Source organism: Pomacea canaliculata, linkage group LG1 (assembly GCF_003073045.1).
Source record: "Pomacea canaliculata isolate SZHN2017 linkage group LG1, ASM307304v1, whole genome shotgun sequence".
In the NCBI taxonomy this organism is placed as follows: Eukaryota; Metazoa; Mollusca; class Gastropoda; order Architaenioglossa; family Ampullariidae; genus Pomacea; species Pomacea canaliculata.
Genome location: NC_037590.1, coordinates 3,801,902 through 3,821,370, shown reverse-complemented (window position 1 = coordinate 3,821,370; position 19,469 = coordinate 3,801,902). Strand labels below are relative to the sequence as shown.

The 19,469-nt window shown below is 40.5% G+C and overlaps 1 protein-coding gene across 5 annotated transcripts in view; it reads right to left on the bottom strand.

The window, feature by feature from the left end:
- LOC112573597 (dynein heavy chain 3, axonemal-like) overlaps nt 1–19,469 on the bottom strand; it is a 107,522-nt gene that overhangs the window by 56,689 nt on the left and 31,364 nt on the right. For all 5 annotated transcript variants that reach the window (XM_025254109.1, XM_025254127.1, XM_025254117.1 and 2 more), the window contains 9 exons: nt 16,185–16,299; nt 13,134–13,304; nt 10,005–10,267; nt 9,703–9,904; nt 9,018–9,224; nt 7,316–7,430; nt 5,068–5,266; nt 4,746–4,854; nt 3,865–4,155 (listed from right to left, as the gene is read on the bottom strand). In XM_025254109.1, the coding sequence (XP_025109894.1) occupies nt 3,865–4,155; nt 4,746–4,854; nt 5,068–5,266; nt 7,316–7,430; nt 9,018–9,224; nt 9,703–9,904; nt 10,005–10,267; nt 13,134–13,304; nt 16,185–16,299 (1,672 nt within the window). The remainder of the gene's footprint in view (nt 1–3,864; nt 4,156–4,745; nt 4,855–5,067; nt 5,267–7,315; nt 7,431–9,017; nt 9,225–9,702; nt 9,905–10,004; nt 10,268–13,133; nt 13,305–16,184; nt 16,300–19,469) is intronic.

The window sequence follows — 19,469 nt, the reverse complement described above, 5'->3', positions numbered from 1 at the left end:
AGCCCAGAGCTTGTCTTGTTAAACTGTCAGCTGGCTTTCGCAAGGTGTGACCAATCTAGCCCCACTTCCGCTTCTTGATGTCATGGCTGGCAGGTTTTTGGTTGGTTCTCTCCCACAGGTCTGTATTGGAGATCTTTTTGGGCCATCTGATGTTGAGGATGCGGCACAGACATCTGTTGACGAATGTCTGTATCTTGTTGGTGATGGCATTTGTCACCCGCCATGTCTCAAATCCATACAGAAGGACTGACTTTACATTGGTATTAAAGATGCGGATCTTGGTGTGTAAAGATAAAGCCTTGGAGCTCCAGATAGGTCGTAGGGTGTGGAATACAAGCCTGGCTTTGTTTATTCGGCTTCTTACATCTTCATCTGTACCTCCATCTTTGTTGACTATGCTGCCAAGGTAGGTGAAATGGTCAGACTCTGTAATACATTCTCCATGTAGTTGGAGTGGGGCTTCTTGGTTGTTGTTGACCCGCATTACCTCCGTCTTCTTGATGTTGATGGTCAGGCCAGTCATAGCTACTTCTTCTGTGAGCCGAGTGAGCTTTGTCTTCTCATGATCCAGTCTATGACAATCAGGAAGATTATCGGTGAGAGCATACATACAACCTTGCATCACTCCAGTCTTCAGAAAGGCAGGTACACACCCCAAAGTCCAAGATGGAAATAAGAATGACCCATGTTGTGCACAAGACAAATTTGTGAGGTGAGCTCACAGGCTAGAATGGGCAGAATGGGGGCTGAGTTGGTTGAGTTTGTGTTCTCCCTGTTCACTGGTCATTGCTGACCAATCGGGAACAAAGCTGGAATTAAGGTAGCTAGTTGGGATAACTCCTCATAGTCATGTCATCTGGTACAGTAAAAAGAAGAAATGAAATGTTAGCCCTAATTTTGTGACATGATCAGACCTTCGCAACAGTAACATGAACATACACAACCAGAGCTTTTGTAAATAGCAAGCACACTTGTAGTTACTTTTTTTCTCAAATGGCTTTAATGGAACACCTTTTGTGCCTGTCATCAAGTCCCAGGTAAGGGAGATCATCATAAATTCACCAAAGAAATCCCTCATTCTTAGCCAGATTCCGACCTACCTCCTGCACAAATGCCTTGACTTGAAGATCCTAGATGTCACCCCCATAATCAATTACTTTGTGTGGATTGGTGCTGTACTCTTATTGTTTAAGCATGATGTCATCATCTCACTTCTTTTAAAAAAACAGCATTGATTCTAATAACCTCTAAAACTGTCAATGTTTCCAATCTCCCTTTTTTGTCTAAAGTACTTGAAAAAGTTGAGCTGCAATAGCTCCTGAATAGTTTCTCCTGTCACAATTTACTTGAATCATTTCTGTCAACTTATCATGAGAATCATTTAACTGAGATGCCTTTGCTGTATGTAATGGATGACCATAACATGGATCACATAGCATTAATGTCAATGCTGGAATTGTTAGCTGCATTTGATCCACTCAGCCATGACATCCTTCTTCAGCATCTTCTTGTTACTTTTGGTCTCTTGGGCACTGCTTTGAACAGGTTTCACTTCTACTTGAATGATTGCACCCAGTCAGTGAATGTTGTATAAACCCCATCTTCAACTGCTATGTAAAGAATGGGGACACCTCAAGGCTGTTCTTGGGTCCATTTTATTCATTATGTGCATCCAACCACTTGTTCCTACCATCCATTACTCAGAACTGCAGTATCCCATTTATGCTGATGCCACACTGCTGCTAGTGTCTGACCTTTCTTCTCAGCTCCAGCAGGTCTGCACAACTACAGAGCACACAATATGCAAATGCCTTGATGTCCATCAACAAATTGAAAATGAAAGGCAACAAAACTGAGGTCTTTACAATAGTCTCTGCAAATAAACTGCAATATGGGCCTTCCTCTACTACTTTTACATTCTTCAAAAAAGCTTTTGTGTCACTCCAACTGGATTACTGCAACTCCCTGGATTACTGCCTACTTCACAAACTTCAAAGAGTTCAGACTAAGGCTGCTCATATTGTCTTCTGCAGGCTTCAGTCTTTGATTAGCTTTGATTGGTGCCAGTTTGAGCTTGAACTGAATGCAAGATTGCAATACTTAGCTACTGGTGTCATCATGGCCTTGCTCCAGCATCCCCATAGAAGTTATTGTGTAAGCAGGCTTTTGGTTTGCTTTAGTTGCCCTCCTCTCTGTGCCGTGCATTAGATTGGAAAAATTTTGAAGCTGCTCTTTCTCCTTCTCGGGCCACACTGTGCAGAATTGTGTACCCTTTTCTATTTGAACTGCATCTAGTTTCCAAACTTTCGTCTTGCCTCAAAACCCATCTCTTAAACTCATTTTAGTCTGGGATGGACAATTATGTCCAGCCCTTCAGCTACTATTAAGACCAGGGCCTATACCATGTCTGTCTTATTCAATCATTTTTACTACAAAACTATGGCAGCAAAAAGAGATGAAACCAGTTGTTCAGCAAGATGAGTCACATTTGAAGAGATTTATATCACTTAACATTTTAACAGGAAGATGTTAATTTGAAGACTTGAATTTTTCCAGAGGTACCTTCCAGAGATGTTGCGACCCTATGCTCCTTGAATAAACTAAACCTTTTTTCAAAAAAGATGGTGACATGAGCACAGGGCGGCTAGCAATCTGTCATCATTTTTTAGCCTATTTCTGACACTAAGGTTGTTTTTTATCATCAGATGTTGTGTTTATTCATTTCTACATGGAGTCTGACTATTAAAATCCACGAACTCAGCCAGCGTGGGAAAAGACCAGTGGCTGGGGTGGACAGTTCAAGGTTGGCTACCACGGACGCAGCCAGCGTGGGAAAGGGGCAGCATCGCTCGGCGCTGACCTTACAACAAACAATTACATACTCAGTACACTTCTAGAGTGCTACACTTGATACCTCTTCAAACTCACTCCCAACTATACTCATTACTGCTCTGTTTATTTTCTAACACCAGACTTCTTAGTCCCACTAATTAAGACAAAGACATATGGACTGAGGTCTCTTTCCTATCACTCCCCATCAACTTGGAACAAATTATCCATCAGTCTTCATCATGCTGGTTCTTTGACCAAGTTACCCTTTACCGATTGAGAGCGCGAGTATGTGGTGTGAAGGTTTTGCCTTAGCAAGAACTATCGACTGGTGTTAAAGTAAAAGGACTTGGAACCCATGAGAGTGTTGTGTTTGTTCTTGTGGTGAGATTGGGAATGCAGCCCCTATTTACCCTGTTACAATTATCAGGGCTTCTGCTTATGCAAAAAATTGTGTACAGTACGCATTAAAAGTTCGGAGGACCCCTTCAATTTTCGTCAATGGGGACCCCTTCAAATTTGGGCGAAGAACAGGGACCCCTTAAAAATCTGAAGAAGGGGTCCCTGGGACCCCAAAGAATTTAGCCTTAGCAGAAGCCCTGATTATACATGGGAAATCAGAGTCATAAGTTAAGGCCTGGATTCAAAAGCATTAAGAAATATCTTGCATAATCAAGCATACTGTTGCACTCACTCTTCTGCTTTTTATCCTGATTTATACACTTAATTCAGGTTTGCCATGCTGTAGTCCATCTGCTGTTCTTATGTGGCTTACATTCAGTTTGTTTGTGGTCTTTAAAGAACAGGTCACTGAGCTTGCATCCACACAGGAAATGTGCTTTACAAATTTGGCTATCGTTATTATTATTATTAAACACTTCCTCAGAAATTATCTTTAATTACCTAGGAACAAAGGTAATAAACTTTTGTGACACAATTGTAAGATGTAAATAAAAATTTAAAACACTTGTAGAAACATTAAAGATTTGAGTAGAACACCTAAAAATAAAATCTAGGCACAGTCTACTCACTCACCTTGAGGTTGTCTGGCAGTTCTGACCTGCCAGCATAACCAGGGTTCATAGTGATGAAGATTGTGCAGGTGGGATCCAAAGACAGCTCAGTACCCTCAAAGATGAAGATCTTGAGATGTGCTGCAATAGCAAGCTGGATGCACTGAATTTGCTGGGCTACCACAGACAGCACCTCCAGCTCAATTCGATTGAACTCATCAAAGCAAGCCCAGGCCCCAGATTGTGCCAGACCCTTGAAGAATTTGCTCATGGCCTTAAAGTCAAGGCCATCTGAGCAGTTGAACACTACACACTGAGGAAAAGACATGAGGGAATAAGCTGCTCGTGTCATGTCTGTCATAGCTTCGCTAAACCACTGGCAGCAACAAGTAAACTATCAGCATATATAAAACAAACCAAACTGGTCTGATGTCTGAGGAAGACCAAATCTTTCAAGACAAACTATACTATGACTGGTAAGCAAGGTCAGGTGCAAAACACTGCTTGAGCAGGGCACTACAGACCATACAAACCAGTTATAAGCATTTTAGCTAACTGCTTTGCATTTACTTCCTGGAGAAAAGTTTTGGTTTTAACACAATGGCCGTTAGTAAACAGATAGAAACAATATATTTTCAGAAAAGGAACACCTTTCGCACTTTCGAGCAGGATTATCTTTGCTCTAACTGTGGGCAAGATATGAGACAGACAGGACCTGAAGCTGCTTGATAACATACTGAGGACAGAAGAAACAATATGAATTTTTGTTCCAGAAACACTAACACTTAATAGATTTTTCTGTCTGCAAAATAAAACTTTGGAGTAAAAGCAAAAGACTGAAGATAAATTAAACCAGACATTGAAAAAGATGTCCATTTTTAATGTCAAAGTAATGTTACTCACCTGTTTGGCCACAGCTTTGGCCAGATCCTTGCTTGTCTCAGTTTTACCTGTACCTGCAGGGCCCTCCGGGGCACCTCCAAGGTTCAGTTTCAGAGCTCCCATCAGAGTTCTATCAAAAAAAGGAATGTTCTTCTATCTAAAATGATACTCAATACAGAAAGTTAGGGTATTAGAATGAATGCAGACAAAATTTAAATGTTTATACTTTACATTAGAATTGGTAGGTTTATTTAGTAGATTTCTCTGTTTTATTTTCTCCAAATTCATTGATTAGAGACCACAATCAACAAAAAGATCAGCCAGGAATCCTTGATTTCCTTACCTATAACACCTGTCAGTGAGTGGGGTGATGACGAGACGAGATGAATTTCCCAAATACTCACAGCCATAGGACAGTTCTGTGGTAATCATGTGCACCATGATGTCATTATTTATCCAATAATACCGCAACTGTGCCAGCCAAATGAAGTCTTGTGGACTGGTGACCTTCTTTTCTGTCATATCAGCAACTACATCACGGGCTAACAGAAAAGCACAAAGCAAAGAGCAACTTGTTTTAGTGAATAGGCAAAAGATGCATCAATTACAAAAATCTAACCATAAAGAAAAGCTAAAACAGCAAGATGCTATGGTCATTCTTCAACTTAACCAATAAGCTTAATACATTTCTCTTGTTTAAATCCTCATCATTTTCATCATGTTAGTAATTCTGTTTTCCAGACTCCAGACTGGGGAAAGGCAGAGTCTAAATTTTGCACTTTAAAATAAGATTTTTTTTGCAGAAAAATTTCTGTCTTTGGTATGACATGACCATAATGAGACCATCCTATGCTTCTGATTGGACAACTTTAGCCAATGACCAGGGAGCACACATTTAACCAATTTACCTCATATCTTCTCTGCTTGATAAATCAGCTCCAAGACAAACTGCAAAAGTGACCAGGAGGCAGGAGTTCTTTGATCTTCTTTGCTAGCATCTTGGACAGAAAAACTATATGCTAAGCCCCTCTCAATGATAGAAAAGGCATTCTCCACTCAAGCATTTAGGTCTGGAATCAGAGTCACAAATTCTGTTCCAGCAAAATGCAAACAGGGCCAACAGGGGCCAAAAAACAAAATGGCACAGTTGCTGAAACACTGCTGGATGATGTCAAAGAATCGGCGATGACACTGAGAAGCCAGGTAAGTACCAAAACTTTGATGTGATGACACCACCACACACAGCTCAGGAGACAAAATGCCTCCCAGACTTTGAGGAAAGTGTAAGGAAGTTGTCAGACTTAATCAGGCACCTGCTCTAAAAAGTACTCTGCCTAGACTGAAGTGCCTGTCACACTGGAAGCAGCCCCAGAACCTTGATTTTTAAGGACCCCAGCTATTGTGATCATTTTCACTGACTGCTACACCCAGAAGTGGGCCAGGAAATGGGCACTCCATCACACTTGACTAGTGTCTGTGTAGACAACTCTGGGTGAATGAGTGGAACTCCCATCTGTAGTCACTCTACTGTTCCTCTATCTTAAAGCAGTATTTGGCAGATGTTGATAATGGCCTCAGGTCAGTCTGCAAGCCCAAAGCAGGGCACCAGTGACACAAAAATCCTTTTTGAACGGATGCACATGAAGTGCACCCAAGGCAGCAGTCATGAGATCATGCAGTTGCAGCCAGTCTCATGTGCAGCCATGAAAGGACTCCAGGAACTAAGTCACTGTTTCCGCAATAAGGTTCAATCACTTCTTCTAGCAAGGAAATACATATCAGGAAAACCTGGAATCTTATACAAAAATATATGAAGTACAGTGCCAGCTCCAATGCTGACCTAAGTGTAGAGCAGCAGGTTGTCTAGTTACAATAGCAATGGAGTACTTCCCCTCATCTGAAAATGTGTGAACAGTGCCCCTATAAATTTGGCTAACACCTACAGGGTCAGGCACAGCCTAAAGGTATAAACACTCTGCCCTGGAAGGCAAAGCATATGAAGCATGAAGATCATACAGAGACAGTCCTTGATCAGCAGGCCTCAGCTGGTCTATGCTAGGCCTCAGCATCATCCCCACCATAGGGCTAGCATGACTGCTTAGTCTTCTCAGGCCACTTTTCATGCTGGTATGTCAAGGTGCCCATGGGCAGCAAAGGCGAGGAGGACTGTTGACTGGCGTTGGATTAAAATGATCCAGAACCCACAAAAGTGTTGTGTTTTGTTGTTGTGGAAATATTGGGGGAAGAGAACTGCATCTCACCCTGTTACAGTTATTTATTTTTAAATTTTTTTTGAAAATAATAAAAATTTATCATACATCCAGACAGAAAGTCCTGGGCCTAAGGGACATGACTCTAGTGAGTTATGCTAAACACTGTAATAACACTGTGCAGAAAATTTAGTGGCTAAAATGCATCCTATTGGAAAAGTGTGCTCCTTGAACACTGGCCCAAGTGTGCAGCTGGAAATAAAGTGGCTAATACTGGGATCTCCATACATTCACATCACCTGGAACAGTACAAAGAATCAATCTTTCATGAATGTTTTCTAGCAAATTATACCCAGACATAATATTAGAATCTTTCACTACCATGTACATCGATGACGGTAAGTGCCTCAAGGGTAATGCGTGATCCTGGTTCTAGCTTCCCACGAACAAGATCCACAATATCCTCAATCTGTTTATTACTCAATTCCAGGTATTTCTGAAAAATCAATGCTACCATCAGGGTTTAATTGATTATAAAGCACTCTTAAAAACTAAGTGGTTGATTATAAATACAGTGGAAACTCAGTATTTTTTGGACTTCAGTTATCAATTTTTTCCCCGCAAAACATTTGTCTTGGTTTTCGTGGGTTGCCTCAGATTTCATCAGCGTGCCCACATGACCTCGCTGCTAATTTTGCATAAACAAAGGGCAACCCATGTGTTTGGTTTAGTGTGGCCTTGTTTCTCATGAGAGCATCACCCCATGCATCTAACCAAACTATTCCATTGCTTTCCAGTGTTTTTGTGCTTTTTTAAAAATTGATTGCAAGTGCTAATACTACAAATACATGTAAGTAATTTGGTGTAATGTGTTTATTTCCCATTTTTCAGTTTCAAAATGCATGTAACACATGCAAGATAAAATTACGAGCTCAAATCTCATTGTCCCTGTTAAGTGTTTCCCTTGCTGCTAAGTTAACCCTTTTCTTTTAGCTCCATTGTGGGACTAAAAAAAGTTTCCAAAGCCAGCAGCTCTTAACATTAGTCTTTTATATTTATTTTATATTAATTTTTGTATTGTTTTTAGCATTAAGCACTATATTTATTCTCTATACAATGTGTTTTCAGTATTTTGGAGTGTCTAGAATGAATTAATCATATTTACATTTATATATTTGGAAATAATTGCCTTGGTTTTTGTTAGTTTTGGATTTCACTGTCTGTCTTGGAATGGATTATCAATGAAACTGAGGTTTGACTGCATTGCACTTAGGTATATGCTAAGAAAGACAAAGGTCAGAGAAGAGGTGATTTAGAAAATGTTGATAAGAGATAAAAGATATCAAAGCATTACAGGTGTAATGGTGGCAGCAATAGCAATGAAGAAATGCTAATTTAATGTTAGCAGTTGCAGTAAGAGAAAAAGCTGATAAACAAAAGGTACTAAAAAGATGTTGTGTTGATATACTGTCAGATTTAGAACCCAAAACTATTAACAAATTTCACCACACTAGCTTCACCCACAATAGGTAAAAATACTTATCTGTGCAAATATTAGCATCTCCAAAGGCTGTCTGGCAGAGGCGGCGTTAGGAACCGTTAGGAACACGCGGGGCCTGGGGCCGACCATCCGCGCGGGGCCGGGGTAATGGAGTACATGTATCAATATCCCTATTGATGTGATGCCTGAAGCACTGATTTATATACAGTTAGATAGGCTGGATATATTTCGCGAAATAACGAATGAATTTAGTGTTTTAATTGTTCGTTACCTTTCCCACCGTTTGTGGCTGTAGCGGTTTTTCTTGAAGCGAAATAATATGGTGACTATAACTTCAACTGCTTGTTATTATTGTCGGGTTTAACGTGAAGACATGGGTTCAATAATTTGATTAATTAGAACTTAGAAGTGTTTTCTGAAAGTCAATTTTTTTTGGTCACAACTTGTTTAACACAGCTAGCAATATGTCATAAAGATAACCTCGGGGCTAAAGCGTGGGGCCCCTTCGAGAGCGGGGCCTGGGGCGGCCGCCCCATTTGCCACCCCCTAACGCCGCCACTGCTGTCTGGGCAAAGTACTGACCTTCAAACCATCCTGTTTTTGTACAGCATCAGTCACCTCTGTTGTCCAGTAGATGGAGGAGACACACAAGATAACTTGCCCTGGCCATTTAAGGACCCAAGCCTTGCGCGGAGTCTTTTCGTAGGCAAATATAGAATTTTTTATCACACTTCTTACACTTTTAATCATCATTTTCTCCACTTGCAGAAGCCATTTTTCTACCATGCCCTGAAGACAAGACCCAGGTTGCAGTTACATATCCCCATAAATATGAGCTTAAAAATGATTTTGACAAAAACAATTGTAAAATACTTTTTGCTATAATTGTTCATTTCTTATATTTATGGCCAGCCATATCAAAGAAAGAATATGAATTCTAAAGTATATGAAAATGATGCCTGTCTAGTCACTACAATTTATCAAAATAATACTGAAAATGTGATTTAGCAACTGACTTAAGACAACTTCTTAGATCAATAAAAATCCTAATAATTATATTATTTCTTAATGAGACCTGAATGTTATTATCAAAGTAATAACTATAGGGCTTATCAGCAGATTTGTATTTATAGTATCCATTAAAAGAGAAATAACACTCCTTGGTTGGGACATAATGACACACCAGTACAGAAAGCTGGTTATGAAATAATGAGACACTAGCACAGAAAGTTGATTGTGACACCATGAAACACTAGTACAATCTTACCCTAGCTTCCTGTGGAAGCAACTTCTCAACAAATGGAACGACCTCTTTTTCTACAGAAACCATGCCAAGAATCTCTAAATTCGCAGTGAAATTCAGAGAATTAATTCCCTCAAAGCACTTCTTTAGGTGTGGCTGTACACGAAGTGGATCTTTAGTTTCAGACAGGATTTCCAGCAACTCATCATTGGACAGGAAGAAAAACCTGCACACAGCATCAACAGGATCACGAAGTATCGGGATAACATAGTTCACACCTGCAGTAAACACCAGTAGCAATATTATCGTGCAAAGCATCTTTTTACCTGGGAAAGTAAAGGCGCTTGTCATCCAAGTAGTTGTTCAAACCCTTCTGGATGTCGTCAAGCAAAACATTTGCTTTTTTGAGGTGGTCGAGCATATTTGGTACATCTGTGGCTACAATGCAGTTTGTATTTTTAGATACTTCCTGCATGATGTCACGCCAGTATTTATCCACAATTTTAAACTTATTCCCCTCTTCAGGCATCTGGCCACAAATGTCCTCAGAGGTAAAGATAGGTTCTAGGTACATCCATGTTGACTGGACCTGAAAACAAAATGTTGATTGATATATTAGGCCTTTAACTGCTATAACTAGCATGTTTTTCTTTATGTGCTTATTAAGGGATGGGCCAGAAACAGAGCTGGTTTATCTCCATAAAGAAGGTATGATGCAACACATTTACCGGTCAGTCAAAAATCTTCCTCCTCTGTGTAAAGTAACAAGTGACACAGAATCTTAGAATATCTGATGGAAAAATATAACAAAGACTATAGACTTGACAACTGACTGACTTTCAAAGGTTTACTGACTGAATCTCTTTTCTCTGAGTAACAATTTTATGAATACTAAACCTGCCAGCCCTGACTATACTTATTCCCCTAATCATTAAACTCTCTAGAAAACTGTTAATCCCACTTTGTTACGATGGGGTGTCCCACCCTTCTATCCTGCTGGTGTGACTCAGGCATCTTCCTTGAGCAGTAATGGACTTTTGGCATGCACCCTTGCCAGCATCTGTCAAGGACACATGGCCTGCTGACTGGTCAATCACAGGAACATCTAAGCACATGAGAATGAATCTATTTGCACCAGTGTATGCAGGTGTGTGCATATGCATGTGTTGGTGCTACCCATCCCATTCTACCTGAACTAGAAACCATACATCCCAAATACCCAGCTATTAAATCAAAACAGTAATCCTGTCTGTGACACCATAGCTGGTAAAAGTAGGCCAAGCAGACCGGAATCAGAAAGTTTAAGGCAATCCAAATGGGTTATATTATGTAAACAATACTGGGGAGAGACAAAGAATAGGGCTACAGTCAACCAGATTTGTACAGTTGTGCTCCACATGACAGTATCTCTACCAGCTCAAGAATATAAACCAAACAATTCAGTGCACAATAATAAAGCTCATCAATATAGCTCTCCCTTTCTGTATTCATGTACTAAGCTTTATGAAACATTCTGCTTAACAGGAACACACAGCAAGTGACTGTCCATTAGGTGCTCAGTTACATCATCCATGAGAGCAGAGCATCCTATTGTTGTATGACTCCCTGCCTAACCACAGCCTTGAATGTAGTGTAACAAAGGATGTTTCATAGGGTCTTTTATGTGGTAACCTTAATAGGGAAGTCACAATCACCCATTTAGGGTCTGTGGTGAGTTGTTGACAAGTCTGAGACCCCTCATGTAAGGGAGGTGTATGTGACAGTGTAGAGAGGTTGTATGGTGTAGAAGTGTAGACGTGTTGTATAGGGTAGACAGCCTAGTTACAGTACGCCAAGCATGACCAGCCGGCAGGCAGAAATGTCAATGACTTCTAAGAGTTAGTGATACCTCACAGGTTTCCCCATCTGTCTGCAAAAGCCTAGCAGGTTGACATGGGGAGGAGGGATTAGTCACCTGTCCACCACGCTACCTATAAGCGGGGCAGAGGGTTATCAGGGGTGGTCTCCCTCTCATTGGTGTTGACTACTTGACGCAAGGGGGTGAGTCAGTGACGAGGAACTTTCCGGACTGCCTGTTGTCGCTGTGGAAATCAAAGGGCTATATGTGACCAGGATTTGCACTGTGAGAGGTACACATTCAACGCCAAGGTCATCAGAAGTTGTCGTTCTCAAAGGAAGAGAACATCTGCTGGGTTTGCCCACTATCCAAATGACTGGAGAACTTTGCATCAAGGTGGTGTTTGTTCAGCGGCTGTAAAAACAGAGCTAAGTTGATATGTGTATGCATGAGACAGCGAATGGTAGTAATACTGAGAAGTAACACCATGGTAATAGTGGAAGTACGTTCTAGCATAGTATTGGGCCGTCCCTAGGCAAGTCTTTTCATTGTATGTGTATGTTTTTTTTTTAATGTGAAATAAATCTATTACTGTACTTTAAATCACACATTTTGCGTTCAGAGAACATCAAGGGTGGGGGCTTGTGAGCCACGTGGTGGAAAATGTGTGATCGACTTGTGATTACTGTAGTATGGTTCCCCTGCAAGTTTATGTTGACATGGGTAGCAGGAGTTAAACCCTATCCCCCACACGCATGGTTTCCCCAGGCCAGTGTTCACATTTGGTTTGAAACCCAGGAATACTGTAACAGAGTCATTGTGGTCTAATCCCTACAACCAATTTACCTTTTTTTTTTACATGAGAATTGATAAGACTTGAGAACAGCAATTTTACAAAATGGGAAAATATAACCCACAAAGGAGTTTAATATCATTTTTAATATATTAATGTATACATGTATTCCTTGGCAATAGCCTCCAAACAGCTATTTTCCATTACACTGGTGCACCCCAGTTCTTTCCAGCTCTCCATCCAGCATGACACTGTAATGACATCCTCGCTGTGTGAAACCAAAATACTACTCCCACTCAGAAAATGTATTGTTAAATGATAGCAGCCAAATTACACTGGTCTTAAACTACCATGGTGTTAAACTACTTTTATTGCCTGAAAATTCCTAAACAGATCTATATTCAGGAAAGTGAAATACACACCACAATTTTGAAAACAATGCCTTTAATTATGTTACCTAGATACAAAACTTACAACACATAAAATGAAGCAGTTTTTAAGTAGTACAATACAATGAAATATTGTTGAAATATATTCTACCGTTTTTGTGTTAGAAGTGTTATCTTTGCATAAATTTTACATTATAAATAAAGGTAAAGGGTCCCACAGCCTGGTGGTAGCATGGGCAGTGAACTTCAAGTGGTTTGCTATCTGCACAGGCCCAGACAAGCTGAGACTTCATGACCTGCTTAGAATTTGCCATCAGCCAATGGCAACTCCCTCTAAATTATGCATGTCATACAAATGTACAAACGTACAGTAACAAAAGAGCGAGTTCAGTCTAAAAGAAATAGATCTTTCCACACGACAAAGCAGGTGTGCTACCTTCAACCATTCGTCTATGATTTCCTGCATGAGTACAAGCTTTCTTTCCCAGGCTGTCATCTCATTTGCAATTGGCTGGATAAAAGGTGAACCACACATTGTCTGAGCCTTTACAATGTGATCATCCAACAGCAACTGAATTTCGTCTCCAAATGACAAGACATGTACTCCCTATACAATAGGAAAAAATTTGTTTAATCATCAAATGATCAATAATTAATCAGTTCTTTACACTGCCATATACTGACATTCCTCACCTGATGACAAAGTTTCAGTCCTACAACTCAGAAAATAACCAAGTAACTGCCCTTACCAATATTTCAGATATGATGTACTATTAGTGGGTTTGTGTAAACCATCTTGAGATATAGTTTTGATGGCACTTTTGCACCATTTAAAACATTTTGAATATTTTCTAATGTTTATATATGTTTATGTACATTGTACCATAATAAGCAAAATAGAGGCACCATGCTGCCAATTGTCACAACCAAAGTTCTCATACAGCATATGATATCAAATAGAAACCTGATTGTAGCCCCACATGGCCACTAAACAGCTAAGTCACTAAGTAAGGAATGTCTGTACATAAGATTTACCTCATGTCTTAACTCTTTACAGTTTTCTTAAACACAGTTGTGGAAAAATTCAAATCTCTTTGGCAGCTAAGAAAGAAAGCCAAAACTATAAAATATTACTAAATTCTGAGTTTTTGTTTTGTTTGTGTTTTATGCCATGCTAGCAACTATGGCTATATCACGGCAAAAAGTAGTTGTAATTTGAAAGGTTTAAACAACCTATATATTCTAAATACTAAATTCTGAGAAAACTTCAAGAGAGGTAATCTATGTAGTTTATTGTCTAATTGTATTAAAATAAATTGACAGAGCTCTTACAAATGGCTGGTGCAATGTTACAGTGGAGTGATATTGCCAAACATTTATTCATTTTGTTGCTTCACAAAAGGTATGTTGGTCAAGGTGTTACTAAAAAGCAGCACAGACTCTGATTTTTCCTACCAGCAACCACGTGTCCCCTGAGTGGGGGAGGTGGATTGGGTGGCCTTGTAGCAACAGGGGTGGGTACCTTCTCGAATATTTGGGATAAGTGCAATCATGGCTGTGCTAAGGGGCAGGCAGATGAGGCATCTGCCTAGGGCCCCGCGCTTTTAACATGGTAACTAGGGTCCAAATTAATCCACATGCCCCAGTCCCCATGGGGGCTAAGAAAGGGCCTGAGTGCAATGAGAAGGTGAAGCAGTAAGGGACAAGGGCTATTTGGAGAGAGAGTTGCACAGGTGAAGCATTACCTGGCCAAAGAGTTTAAGCATTGGTTGTGCAAATTCTGCTGTGAGATTAAGGCCAGCTGAAAACTATGACTGCTTGGTATTGTGGTGAGGAATGGGAGACTGTGTAAGCCACCCATCCCCATCTCACCTGTTACAACATTGGAACAATATGAAAAAACTCTGGAAAAAACTCCATGAGCTACAATGGTACAAATGGGACATTGTGGAACTGATAGGGGTCAGATGGCCAGAATGTGGGGAAATACCAACTGACTAAGGCCAATAAACCTGGTACAGGGAGGAGGACACCAGACACAAACATGGCGTGAGCCTTTTTGTGCAATGAGATGTGGTCAGAGCCATAATCAGCTGTACACTCACATTTGTCAGGCCAATCTATTGTATAAGTTTATGTTTTGGCTTCTACACACAAAGATGAGGAAGTGAAGGAACACCCATCTTTCTCTGGAAAAAATCCAAGAGAGGGCAAAAGGGTTGCCAAACATTGGAGCATGCTGGAAGATCCCATGTGTGTGTGTGTGCATGTACTACCATATTGTAATGTGCGGACATTCCAATGGATGCTCCTTCTCTCAACTCTACATCTGCTTTGGTTCCAGCAGCAACACAGATTTGCTATCCTCACCCTAGAGCCTGCAGTAAGGGTGTGCAGTTATTGTTAATTCAGGCATTGATTTGGCATGAAGTTTCTTCTGTGGTTAACACTGATAGTCCTTTCTCTAGGCTTAAACTTTTGGTGGCACCCATATTCCTCTCCAAGTGAACCACAGGCTGGACTGGTTGCAAGCAATTGAACTCTGGGCCTGGCTGGTACTTTCCTTGTGGAAAACCTTTGCCCACTGATGCCGTATGAGCATCATGATTTTTTTGTGTGTGTATGGTTAGCCTTTATTTTCCCAAAGACTGTTCAGAAAGCAGTGGGGTATTCTTTCTGAACTAGGGCGAGGAATGGCACATACGGGGAGGTCTATGCCATCCCCTTCCTACACCATGCAGGCAAACACTGAAAGCTTATTTTCCCTGTGATGCAGAAATGTGGGAGTGGATGTGACCTGACTACTTCATGGGTTCTCAAACTAACATTTTTAGACAAAGTTAATGGGGTCTAGAAAAAGATTAACTTATGTAATAAAATAAAAGTGAAACTCATAAACATAGATATAAAAATTAAATGACAACTGTGCAAATCTAAAAACGTTTTTTTTCATCTTAAATCACACTATCTTTTAGACTGAGTCAACATTTTTAGTTTTTAAGGCAGGAGGGGGAAGGAAACTGCTCTTTACTCTACCAACTGCAATAGAAGGGGTTTCCACAAGTCTTTTGCACTTTAAACCACTTGAAAATTTAGTTGTCTGATTCAGAAAGTGTGTAGGTGACTGGACTTGAGTGGAAGCTAAGGGTGATGGACAGGTCAGCAGGAGGGATAATAGAGGCAATGAAAAAGGCCTTACTTAAAGGTAAGCTTACGGCTGAAAAGAATGGCTAAGCCCAAAGGAAGGGGATGAAAAGCACACGATGCCATATACCCAAGTATATCATTCTTTGCTCATTGCTTTCATATGGCCTGACAAGTATCCTACCATTTTCCACCAGACTGAATCCATTCTTTCCTGTAGAATGGTGCATGTTCAAACTTTGAGATCTGGAATGGTGAGACAAACAGGTTTGGTGTTCTATCTGACATGCAACTGGAAATGATGTGCTAAATACCACAGGTGATGACATAAGATATAGCTCACTGTCTCTTTGTAAGGAATCAAGTTAAAGGCCAGCTCCTTCCAATCCAACTGCATCTTATCAAGTGCTTTTAACAGAGAGTACTCCTTTGATGCTGCAATCCCAATTTCTTCCAGTCTTAATAAAAGAGATGACAAAAGTATTAAATCAATTGTTGACCAAAAAATAATTTTAAGGAACAACAGTAATAAAAGGTATATAGTTCGAGTAAAAGAACTCTGCATTTTTTTTTTAAATCTATCATTTAAAGATTTTTAAGAACAATCATTTACATTTAGCAAAGTACATATCAAATGCCTTGGTCCTGGAATTATAAAATTTTTCACACACAAAAAAAATAAGAAACCATAAGATTTATATATGACATAAAAATTGCACAAACTAAACAAAAACTTGCAATATTTACTATTTTGAGGCTTTGGGATTAGGATGAAAAACATTTGCACATTTTCAATCAGTTATAAATTATATTTGTAACCAACATATCTGTCCCTGATGGCTACTTAGGGGTTGGCTAGTCTCACAAGAACAACAAATATGGAATGTCACGAAAGAGTGGTGATAGAGCTATAGTGTGGGTTCTGTTCTATTCACAAGAAAGGCGTAAGCATGGACCAACAGGCTGGCTAAAGGTCGACTAGAGTGTAGACCAGGGGTGGGCAATTAATTTTCCCTAAGGGGCCGCATGAGAAATTGGGATGGTTTTAGAGGGCCGGACTAATATAGTTAACTCAGTTTTACCCAATACTGTATATATAGTATCTATACTAGCGGGTGGGCCAGTGGACGGGCCGGTCAGAGACAGGAGGCGGGCCGGATCCAGCCCACGGGCCGGCCATTGCCCAGGTCTGGTGTAGGGGCTCATACCACTTGAGACGCGTGATGCTTACATCATCTAGAAATAAAAGACCGCTTACGTCAAGATGGACGCTTTAGGTAAACACAAGACACTAGTGGCGCCATTCACGTCATGACAGTCACATAATGTATGACCAGACATGGCCACGGACGTTAGCATCATAACAGATAAGCCTTACAGCGAAACATGCATACTTTGCAAACATGCATACTCACAAACCTGTGTATTTTGTTTAAATATTTTTTTTTTATTTAGTTAGGGAGGGGATAGGGAGAAGTAATTGGAAAGGGAAGGTGGTAAAACACCTATTAGTGGGCTGTCAGTGTCAACAGCCTGAGGCCTGCTGGGATGGCCGGCCGGTCTTTGTGTTAATTAAGTTCTGTTGATAGGTTGTTTGTTGATTTGTTCGAACAAAGGAAAGAGTGTGGTAGTGTTTTGGATGTGTGTGGTTTGATTGGGGTTTTTCCTTGATGGAAGTGGGGAGAAGGGACAGTCTCTTTGGTGTTGTCAGTGCGTCGGGAGCAGGGTTTTTGTTTGTAACCAGTCTTGACCGACTGTGTGTTGTACAAATCCTGACCAGATTTGTATTGTGTTGTACAAGTCCTGACCAGACTTGGATTGTGTGTACAAGTCCTGACCAGACTTGGATTGTGTGTACAAGTCCTGACCAGACTTGGATTGTGTGTACAAGTCCTGAACCGACTTGAAGTACCATACTTGTTTGTACTTTTGTTAGCATTGAACCTGTTGAGGTGAGTGTGAATCTTAGTTGATTTTTTCGGTGAATGTGTATTTTTGTATTGGATGAGTGTGATCTATTTGTGTATACTTCATGAACATGGTTTGAAATACTTGAGAGTGAATTTACATTTATCTAAAGAATGGTTTTGTTTTCTCTCCAGGTTTTACTTTTGGATGTACTTTTGGATTTACTTTTGGATTTACTTTTGGATTTTCTTGTGGATTTTCTTTGGGATATAACTTCAAGAAGAAGTGGAAACTTTGTGTACTTTTCATGTAGATATAGGGTGTATCTTAGAAGCAGAAACATTGAGCTGTTTCAAGTGAGACTTTGAAAGGAACTGTGCAAGAAGAGTGAATACTTTTGAAATTGTTGGAAGAAACGTGTGTTCGAACTGTGGGGTTGGGGAATTAGGAATTGTTTTGTGTTGTGTTTCTCATTTTGATTTTTAAATTATATTTTTAAAATTTAAATTGTTGTCTGTGTTTTGATTTATTTATGTTCCTCGTCTGAAAGGCGCTGTAGAGTGCAGGTGACAGTTATGTTTAGAGAAGGGGAATAGTATCACAACATGAGCTAGAACGGAAGAAGCCAGACAATTAGGCAATTGAATCCCGTAACACACACAGAGGCTGATGGGAACTTAGTCTCATGATAGCTGTGAAGCGTGATTGGTGGTATGTCATGTGGTGCGACTGGCTAAACAAATGCACGAAGGCCACATCTCGATTATGAGTTTGGAGGTAAACTCGAGGCTTTTCAGGAAGGAAACATCAAAGTGAATTCGCAGCTCAAGTCTTCGCTTCCTTGTGGTCAGCTATTGCGCCTCAAACAGAAAACTTGGGGAAAAGGGACACAGACTAAGAAAGTGATCAAGCCCGCTCATTAAACTTGAGCATAAAAGAAGATTGACTTTTGTCCCTGCAAACCAAGACCAACTCCTGGCAGTGTAGTGGAAAAAGTATAGTGTGGGCAGGGGTAAGTCAAAAAGACCACCTGTCCATCATGTGTTAGCTATGTAGTGACTGGATGTAGCTATAGGTAGCAGAAGGAAGTATGCTTGACCAATCATGTGAGGATGATCCTCGCAGATGAGGATTTAGTAGTGTGATCGGCGAAGAATCGTGGTCTTTGCACTGGGCTCTCAAGGAGGAAAGTTGCAATAGAGATCTGTTCAAGGCTGTATTTGATTCTCTGCTGTGAATCTGGGAATCATGACTGCTCCAGCACAACTCAAGAGGTGCATAAGACCCACTCTATCACAAAGTGCACAACACTATCACCAGTAGCTGCTTGGTCGCAAACAGTAGATAGTAGATAAGCGTTGGTCCTTGTTAGGCACTATTAAGCTTGAGACAGCAGTCCGGCCTAGAGGACGAGACAGACATGTGGTGGCACACTGCAGTGCCAGAGCCTCTGCGCTCGTGAAGAAGGCCGCTATGATCAACAGAGTGACATCAACGGATTCTCGGATGTCAGCAACATCAGACGGCCTTTCACATGGCAAGAGACTTTGTGTGAAGAGATAAGTAGGGAGCGCGTGTTACATGAGTGTAGTTTGCTGTGCGTATTAGTTAAGGTAATTAGTGGCTCACGATATCTGGACTAGAGATAGAGAAATAACAGGACACCTAGGGAACAGCCATATTTTGGAATATTTGAAAGTGTATAATCTTGTTAATTGAT